The sequence below is a fragment of the Carcharhinus amblyrhynchos genome, chromosome 10, assembly GCF_965287045.1.
Source record: "Carcharhinus amblyrhynchos chromosome 10, sCarAmb.v2.hapA, whole genome shotgun sequence".
Lineage (NCBI taxonomy): Eukaryota > Metazoa > Chordata > Chondrichthyes > Carcharhiniformes > Carcharhinidae > Carcharhinus > Carcharhinus amblyrhynchos.
Window position 1 is genome coordinate 2,289,705 of NC_137333.1, and position 10,356 is coordinate 2,300,060.

The following is a 10,356-nucleotide window of genomic DNA, read 5'->3' on the forward strand; positions in this document are numbered from 1 at the left end:
ATAAAGAGATGTGGGATAAAGGAATAGAAGGATATGCTGATAGAGTGAGATGAAGAGCGTGTTGGAAGGAGGCTGGTGTGGAGCAGGAGCACCAGCATGGACCAGTTGGGCTGAATGGCCTGTCTCTGTGCTGTAAATTCCATGGAATTCTACCCATTCAGACTGAATTAGTCTTTAAATGATTTCTCTGTTCTGAAGTTAATCTGAGTTTTAGTTACAGAAATGTGTAAAGAGTCCACAGACACAAGTTTTTTAAGTCAAGATTATTATCAGAGTGGGGATTGTGTGGGTTAATGTGAATGTAGGTGGAGTGGGCTGCGGTGTTAATGTACCAATATATCAGAAAGTGTGTGCTTTGGAAGTTACATTGCTGAGCTAATTGCCGTACTAAAGACCGGTGATGATTATTGGCTCAACTTCCAAAATACTATAAATGGGCACATCTGGAATGGTTGGTGTGGGGCAACTATGAGGTGTTTGCATCCCTGCTGAGCTGTGTGTCGAATAAACTTGCTGAAGGTTAAAGGTAAGTCTCTATATTATTTCTCTACGATATACTAACATTTGATATTAACAGTTGGTGGCTGCGTGTGGAAGTGGAAGAGGGTGGAGCACAGTGGGTGGGTTGTGCAAAGCAAAGTGCAATGCTATAAGTTATGACTTAATTATTATCAATTATTGTTGTGTTTTGGAAGAGAGGAACAAAATTGTCCTCACATACCTCCCCCTGAAGTGGGGATTATTACAGGGGCTAATTTTCACTTATTTCTGCAAGAAAAAGAAATAGCGAGGACCATGGTGTCTTGATGAAGTGGACGTAGACTGGAATTGGAAAATGAGTTGAGGTACAAGAAATTCTCCAATCGATGGAGCATTTTAGATCACCTTAAACAAATGTTGCTACTATTCCGAAATTGTTGAGAAAGGACTTTGAATATAAAATACATGCAGAATCCTTATAATAATAATAAAGGTTTAATTGCATTGATTATAAAATTTTTCCCCTTGTTTTCCAAACCCCTCCATAGCCTTGCAATTCTCCCTATCTCTATAATCTCCTCCAGCCTCACAACACTCCCAGAACCTTGCACTGATCCAAATCTGCCTTCTTAACATTTCCAATATTAATTCATGCATTATTGGTGTTCGTGCCTTCAGTTGCCAGGGCCTGAAGCTCTAGAAATCCCTCCCTAAACCTTCCACCTCTTTAACTTCCTTTAAGGTGTTCCTTAAAACCTACCCCTTTGACCAGGCCCCTCATCACCTGACCTGGTAGCTCCTTCTGTGACTTGGTGTCAGATGTTGTCTGATAATAGAACATAGAACACTACAGCACAAACAGGCCCTTCGGCCCACGAGTTGCGCCGATCACATCAACACCTATCTATAACCCCCAATTCCATAAAACCCCATATACTCATCCAGAAGTCTTTTAAAAGACCCCAGCGTGTTCTCCTCCACCACCACTGACGGCAGCCGATTCCATTCACTCACCACCCTCTGAGTGAAAAACCTACCCCTAACATCACTTCTGTACTTTCCTCCCCGCACCTTAAACCTGTGTCCTCTCGTAGCGACCATTTCAACCCGGGGAAATAGCCTCTGAGAATCCACCCTATCTATTCCTCTCAACATTTTATAAACCTCTATCAGGTCGCCTCTCAACCTTCGTCTCTCCAGGGAAAAGAGACCCAGTTCCCTCAACCTAACTTCATAAGGCATGCCTCCCAGTCCAGGCAACATCCTTGTAAATCTCCTCTGTACCCTTTCAATAGCTTCTACGTCTTTCCTATAGTAATGCTGCTGTGAATCCACTTTGAATGTTTTACACTGCTAAAGATGTCACATTGTTCTCAACGATGTACTTTCCTAACTTAAAATAACATCTGTCCAGATCAATTACAAACTGCTTCAATCTGGATCCAGGTTAGGTGAATTGGCCAAGCTAAATTGCCCCTTAGTGTCCAAAGATGTGTAGGTTAGAGATGTTAGCAGGATAAACATGTGGGCTTATGGGGATAGGTCCTGGGTAAGATGCTTTGTCAGGGACTCAGCACAGACTTGATGGGCTGAATTGCCTCCTTCTAGGCTATAGGAATTCTAAAAGCTTCTTCTAAAAGAAAACACAGCTAAAATAATGGATGGGAATTGTGTTCTTTGCAATGTAGATTCTAATCTCATGGTGTAGTAATTTGACAGCTTGTTACATGTGTAGAAGCCAACTCATCTTTTCTATTGAAGTGAACTTGGGTTTAGATGGCAGGGATATTCATTGGAGAGACATTCTGCTCCTCTTTTTCTGTAACATCTTCCAGCCTTGCATCTCTGTGCTCCTCCAATTGGGTTTTCCTGCACAATTTTAATTGCTCCGCCATTGGTGGATGTGCCTCAGGCTACTGAAATCCAAAGCTGTGGATTTCCCTCTCTCTGCCATTCCTTAAAAACTGTCTCTGATCAATCTTGTGCTCATCTGCCCCATTATCTCTCCGTGTGGCTTAATGTCATCATCTCAATTCTTCCACTCTCCAGACTATCAGAGGCCTGACGTATGAGAAAAGCTGAACATCACAACCACTTGGAAGCATTGACATGTGGACCTCCATGGGAGTTAGCCAGGAAGATTGAACATACACCCCCCACCCCCCACCCCAACCAAACACACACACACACACACACACACACACACACACACACACACACACACACACACACACACACACACACACACACACACACACACACACACACACGAATACCCCCAATTGAGTTATAATCAGAAACTTTGGACAGTACGATGGATAGCTATTAAGGAAATGTTAAACAGATTAAAACCTAGCCTTACTTCTGGCTAATATTCACACTGCCCCCCCATCAAGACCCCTTGACCTCCCCACTGCCCAGAATACCCTACATGGCTCCCCTATTCTCACCCACTCAACCATTTGACTACTCCGAGACCCGATCTGACTGATCTCAACATCCCACCCAACTAAACCCCTATCCTGACCCGACTAGTCTCCAGCCTGACTCCCATCTCACACAACAAGCCGGCCCACCATTCACCCGCCAACCACCTCACCCACCCGCCACTCAACTCACCTTCTACCTTAGCCATGAACTCATTCATCCACTCATTGTTCACCACCATTCACACTAGATATTTAAGTTTGCCTGTATCACAGTGAAGTTAAAAGGGGAGGTGGGGGGGGGGCTGTTGGTGGGGAGAGTCCTGTGTACAATGAGTTGTGTCCCATGGTATGTGCGTACCTCTAGTATGAGATACACCGTCAGCATGTGTGCAGTGAGTGCCTGCTGGAGTGCCTCAGAGTTTCCAGGGCAGCGGCTAATGATGGTGTGATGCCATTTTGGGCTCAGGGCTCCAGCTAACACCCTCTCTGAACCACACAAGCTGCAGGAGGAAGAAGCCCACATCCCCCCCCCCCCCAAATGCCTGTGCTATTTAAAAGGATCATCAGCTACTGCCGGATTAGTTGCTGACTGTTGCAACTTGTAGTTGCTGCACTTCTGGAACTGTCTGATGCTTTCTGGAATTCTTTGAAATTGTTAAGTTCTATAGGCTGTAGGGTGGAAATACGGACATGTGAATCAGGAGTAGGCCTCTTGAGTCTGCTCAGCCATTCAGTAAGATCATGGCTGATCTGACTGTGACCTTAACCCCACTTTCCTGTCTGTCCCCCATAACCCTTGACTCCCTCATCAATCAAAAATCTAACTTATCCTTAAATATATTCAATCAGCCAACCTCCTCTGCTCTCTGGGAGAGAGAATTCCAAAACTAACTATCCTTGAGATGAGAAATTCCAAAGACCTTATTTTTAAATTGTGATCCCTTATTCTACAATGCCCCACAAGGGGAATATCCTCTTGCTATCCAGCCATGGGCTGCACGGTGGCACAGTGGTTAGCACTGCTGCCTCACAGAGCCAGGGATCTGGGTTCGATTCCTGGCATGGGGTCACTGTCTGTATGAAGCTTGCATGTTCTCCCCGTGTCTGTATGGGTTTCCTCCAGGTGCTCTGGGCTTCCCCCCCCCCCCCCCCGATAATCTGAAAAATGTGCCAGTCAGGTGGATTGGCCGTGCTAAATTCTCCCTCGGTGTACCCAAACAGGTGCCAGAGTGCGGCGACTGGGGGATTTTCACACTAACTTCATTGCAGTGTTAATGTAAGCCTACCAATAAATAAGTAAATTTAAACCATGTCAATTATCCTCAGAGGGATTTTACATCTTTCTATAAGATCAGGCTTCAATCTTCTAAACTCCAGTGGATTCAGACTATTAAGGTCAAGGGAACCTTCTCTGAAGTTCTTCTAATGTAATTATACGCTTTCTTCAATAAAGAGGCCAAAATTGTACACAATACTCCAGATGTGGGGCAGGATTTTCCGGCCAACTCGTCCCAAGACCAGAAAATCCTGCCCGAGGATCTTTGCATGGTCTTTGTCCCATCCGCTCCGATTCCCAGGCGGGTGAGACGGGAAGATTCCACCCCCTGATCTCACCAATGCACTGTGTGGGACAGGCTGAAAGACTTAGGGCTAAATTGTCCTGTCCCGCCTGCCACGGGAATCGTAGTGGGCTGGGCAGGGACCATGCAAAGGTCTGTTGACCTCGGGCGGGATTTTCCGGTCTTGGGGCGAGTGTGGCTGGAAAATCCCACCTTGGGTCCTCACTTCAATGTTTCTGCATCAACACGTTTCTCTCAGACATGGTGCATTAATAGGTGCCCCTCTTGGAATAACTGGGGGAATGAACAGGTTCGGTGAGTATATTTAGTAAGCCGGTACATTCATTAACCACTCATGAAATAGTGGATAAATTGCTGAGATAGATTGGCAAAAAGAAGGAATAGGGTGATACAAAACTGAAAACCTTTTAGTGGGGGGAAGGATACAGGGACCTGTCTTTCTGCTATTTATAATTGTTGGTATAGGCTCTAAAACTGCATTTCCTAATGACGTACAGCTCTGTCAGAGAGTCAGCACAGACTGGATGGGCCAAATGGTCTCCTTCTGCGCTGTCAGGATCCAATAGCTGGAATTTTACTGGTTTGCCCACCACAGCAATCAGAGCAGGTGGGGAATGGAGCATGGGAATCGGAGTAGGCGAGGGACGGAGCATGGGAATTGGAGCAAGTGAGGGAGGAGCATGGGAATGGGAGTGGGTGAGGGGCGGAGCGTGGGAATCATAGTGGGTGAGGGGCGGAGCGTGGGAAAGTACGATGACCCTGGGCAATTTTACAGTTTCATGATGAGTGAGTAAAATCCTGCCCTCTGATTCAACATAGCTCTGGGGACTGGTGACTCAGTATCTTCAGAGAGACTTAGACTAAGTATGTGGATGCTTGAAATATAATCATTATGTAATTATGAAGGAGGCCATTTGGCCCATTACACCAGCTCAAGAGTTATCAAATCAGTCACACTGCCCCCTGCTCCATTCCCCATAGCCCTGCAAATTATTCCTCCTTCAAGTATTTATCCAATTCTGACTTTGAAAATTTCTATTGAATCTGCTTCTACTATCCCCATTCCAGACCACAACAACTTGCTGAATGAGTAAACTCTTCCCGTCTCAGCCTCTGGTTGGTTCCTTAAATCTGTGTCCCTCTGCTAAGATCCTCTTGCCAGCAGAAACACTTCCTCCTTACTTACCCTTCTTGATTTTGAACACCTCAATTAAATCTCCTCTTAACCTTCTCTGCTCTAAGAGCAACAATCCCGTCTTCTCCAGTCTCTCTGCATTGACCAAAGTCCCTCATCCCTGGGAACATTCTGGCAAATCTCCTCCACGTCCTTTCTACCTCAGCGCACATGTCAAGATAAGGTCCGTGTCTTAAAAAGACTAACCTTCTGAAATCACGTTTGCTCCTTTAATGAGGAGGCAGTGGACTGATGTTTATTTTCTTTTATTGACAGAAGGAAGAACTCCATTGGATACAGAGTTAAATGGTTCCTGGCACTTCTCACCCCACCATGAATACTTCCACAAATGTAACCTGCGATGTTTACATGCACCGTGAAGCAGCAAAGGTCATGTTTACTGTCTTCTACATCATTGTTCTCATCATTGGTTTATTAGGAAATGTTTTAGCCCTGCACATAACATTCCAAAAACATCGAAAAATCAATTCGACCACGCTCTATTTAATCCACCTCGCTGTCTCGGATGCCCTTTTCACCCTGGGTCTACCAACTCGAATAGTCTACACTATCAGAGGATTTGACTGGCCATTTGGTGAGGCACTGTGTAGAGTTACTGCTGTCATATTTTACATAAACACTTACGTCAGCATTCAGTTCATGACCTGCCTGAGCGTTGACCGTTACATAGCGATGGTGCACCCCCTTCGATTTGCCAAGTTTCGGAAAGTACAAAATGTTCGCTATATCTGCGCTGCGGTCTGGATATTTGTCTTTGTCCAGACAGCGCCCTTGTTGTTTGCGACGACGACCAGGAACAATAATGGCTTGATGACTTGCATGGAGTACCCAAACTTTGAGACAAACACCAACCTGCCCAAGCTGCTGCTCGGTGCCTGCTTCCTGGGGTATTGCCTCCCTGTCAGCATCATAATCTTCTGTTACTCGAGGGTCAACGTGAAACTCTGCAGGATGGCAAAGGAAAACCCACTGACTGAAAGGCTGGGGCGGAACAAAAAGGCCATCACCGTCATTCTGCTGGTCCTGCTGGCATTTCTAATATGTTTCACTCCGTACCACCTCATCATCATTCAGTACATGGTCCGAAAGCTCATCTCCCAACAGAACTGCTGGCAGCAACAGATCTTCAAGGTCAGCCTGCAAGTTTCCATCTGCTTCATGAACTTCAACTGCTGCATTGACCCACTCATCTACTTCTTTGCGTTTAAGGGTTACAAAAGAAAGGTTTTGGGGATAATAAGACGTCACTTTAAACTGTCTGTCTCCCTGAGAGTCAGTTCAGAAAACAATAGCACTCCAGTCACCATCAGTCAAAACCAGGGATCGGGGTCCGGCTCTGCAAATGGACACAGCCAATCAGTTCACCAAAATGTCACTTCCTTGAGCAGGATGGACAAAAACTAGCATTTCTCCTTGTTCACTGGGTTGCAATCCCTCTTGCCACGTACATTCAAGCTGAGGTATCACAGGACAACATGGTCAGGCACAGGCTTGGCGGGCTGAAGGGCCTGTTCCTGTGCTGTAATCGGTTTGTTCTTTGTCCTTTGACAGGTTTGGTGTTGGGATCTGATATGATTTACATCCATACAATCCCTACAGGGCAGAAAGAGGCCATTTGAACCATTGAGTCCACACCAACCACAATCCCACCCAGGCCCTATTCCCTTAACCCACACACTTACCCCAGCTAATCCCTCTGACACTAGGGTCAATTTAGTATGACTAATCCTGCACACCTTTGGACTGTGGGAAGAAACCGAAGCACCCGGAGGAAACCCACGCAGACATGGGGAGAATGTGTAGACTCCACACACACAGTGGAATTTCATTTTGCATTCACTCTTGTAAAGTGTGCAAAGCTAATTTAGAGCAGCTTACTGATTCCTCAATTTCATCCTCCCTCCTGCTCTCATGTTTTGAGCAGGAAGCTGAAAAGATTCCTTTCAGGGACACAGGCAGTTGCCCTCGCAATCTTGAGTCCAAGTACTGAGGGGGCGCCATGAGAGTTGCCAGCATTCAGATAGGACATTCAACTGAGGCCCATCCAACCTCCCTCTCTCTCTCTCTCTCTAGTGGACGTTGCAAAAAAATCCCATGCCACGAGTTGGGGAGTTACACCTGTATCCCAACTAGTATTTATCCCTCAATCAACATATGGACATGAATGATGGCATTGCTGTTTGTGGGGGAGGTTTGCTGTGTGAAAATTGGCTGCAGTTTTTCCCACACTCTGCAATGATGTCTCACAATACCAGATTAAAGACCAACACCCCATTCCCACGCTGGCAACTCCACATCACTTCAAAAGAACCTCATTGGCTGCAAAGGGCTTTGAGACTTCCCGAGACATTGTGAGAGATGCTTTCGAGCCTCGCTTTTCTCCTTCAAGCCCGCCCAGAGTTCTCCTGTGGGACAGTGAGTGGCACATTGAGTGCAAGCCACTTGATAAACCATTTCCGTGTTTCCAATGTGATATTGGACCCACAGGACACGACAAAGCTAGCTTCTGCCTGCAATTCTTCAAGAAAGGATTGATTTCAGTGCTAAGTTCACACTGCGTTCCGCAAATGTGGAATGTCATTCAAGAAACGATAAATGGCGTCATTATTAAAGATAGCTCTCCAACAATGGCAGCGCCACCTGTGAAATATTTCCAATCCCATCACTGTGGGTGGGACGGGGAAACTCGGAGAGGCACCAAAATCCAGCAGACTCTATCTGCGCGTCATGCACTGTGCTTTTATCAGCCATGGAAGAATCTTTTTTCTCTTGCAAATTCATCTTATCGCATCAATTGTTTGTTATAAAATAAATGGGTTTCAGTCACTTGGCATCAGTCGCAATTTTCTGGACCTGTTCACTGTGAGTCCAAGTCTCGTTGTGACCACTAACTCTCGCATAATGGGATTTGTGGCAGCGACGTCACCAGGTTCGTGCTCAACCAGGGCCTGAACCTGATTACTGTCAATTTAAACACAATTAAATATGCATAAAATACTTCACACCATTGCTCCCTGGGTGGTCATATGTTGCTCCATGCCAGTGTGACGTCATGCCAGCGGGAATCATTAACTGGTTTCCAAAAAATGACCATGCCGGGGCCTTGGAGGTGAGTGTCGCCCCCGGGTGGTGAGGCACACGACTGGGCACTGCCCACCTGGCACCCTACCAGGTTGACACAGCCAGGGGGGGCCATACCAGGTACAGAGCAAGGGACGAGGCATCATTGTGCCTGCATTGTGTGTGTGTGTGTGTGTGTGTGTGTGTGTGGGGCAGGGGTGTGGGCGGGGTGGGGAAGCCATGGGTTCTGATGCCCAATGCCTGCAAAGACGTGGGGTGGCTCAGGTTACCCTGATGTTGCGGGGGGGAAGGTGGTCGTGGAGAGGGTGGGGGTGGGGGTGTAGGGAGGTGGGGCGGCTGGATAGTGAACCATGCGTTATGTTTGAAAGGAAGATTTGCCTTTCTGTGGTGGAGTGTTGTGGGTGCTGTTCTTGTCTGTCGGGGGTCCCGATGTCTATGGAGGGGCAGGAAGGTATTTAACTTTAATCTGAGATCAGGCAAACCCTTCAAAAATGGTGCAAAGCATCCCTTCCAAAATGGATGAATTATCGAAGCTGCAAAGGTTACTGTTTCTCAATTCATTTTTCAATATGACCCTGAAAACTGGGGAAGGTGGGGTACTGATTATGGTGCCAAAGACTCAGGGGACATTTGTTCAAATCTCACTATGAGATGGGTAATCTCTGAGCAGGCACCAGAGTAACAATGACCATCTGCTTCATCCTGGGATATGAAGCTGTCCAGTCTGGCCTCACTCTGGCTCTGGCTCACAGGAACAGGAGGAGACCATTCAGCCTCCCGCTCCCGATTCAATTAGAATCATAGGTTGATACAAAAACTGCGGCATAGAAAGAGGCCACTCGGCCCGCCATGTCTCTGCCAGCCACAAAAACAAGCCACCCAGCATCCTACCTGGTTGTATCGCAGCTTGGTATGGCTCCCACTCTGACCAAGACCGCAAGAATCTACAAAAGGGTTGTGAATGAAGCCCAGTCCCACCATGTAAGCCAGCCTCCCATCCATTGATTCTATCTACACTTTCTGCTGCCTCGGAAAAGCGGCCAGCATAGTTAAGGACCCCACGCACCCTGGACATTCTCCCTTCCACTTTCTCCTCTTGCCTGTGTGGATTTTCTCTGGGTGTCCCCGTTTCCTCCCACAGTCCAAACATGTGCGGGTTAGGCCATGCTAAATTGCTTCACAGTGTCAGGAAGATTAGTAGGTAAATATGTGGGTCATGGGGGTAGGGTCTGGGTGGGCTTGATGTTGGTTCAGGCTCAATGGGCCGAGGGACCTCTTTTTGCACTGTAGGGATTCTATGATTCTTCCGTCAGGGAAATGATACAAAAGTCTGAGGTCACGTACCAACCAAATTAATTACAGCCTCCCTGCTGCTGTCAGACTTTTGAATGGACCTACCTTTCATTAAGTTGGTCTTTTGCTATACCCTAGCTATGACTGTAACACTCTCTCCTTTCCTTCTGTATGAATGGTATGTTTTTGTCTGTATAGTGCGAAAGAAGCCATACTTTTCACTGTGTACTAATACATGTAAGAGGTATTTCTTACTGTGCTTACCCCAGTCCAACGCCGGCATCTCCACATCATTAAT

The 10,356-nt window shown here is 46.6% G+C and overlaps 1 protein-coding gene across 1 annotated transcript; it reads left to right on the plus strand.

Moving 5' to 3' along the window:
- Positions 1-505: 505 nt before the first annotated feature.
- Positions 506-7,730, plus strand: LOC145349334 (G-protein coupled receptor 183-like). Its single transcript, XM_080197835.1, has 2 exons — positions 506-526; positions 5,940-7,730. Exon 2 carries the CDS (start codon positions 5,970-5,972, stop codon positions 7,086-7,088), a length of 1,119 nt encoding a protein of 372 aa, XP_080053961.1. The 5' UTR covers positions 506-526; positions 5,940-5,969; the 3' UTR covers positions 7,089-7,730.
- The last annotated feature ends 2,626 nt before the right edge of the window (positions 7,731-10,356 follow it).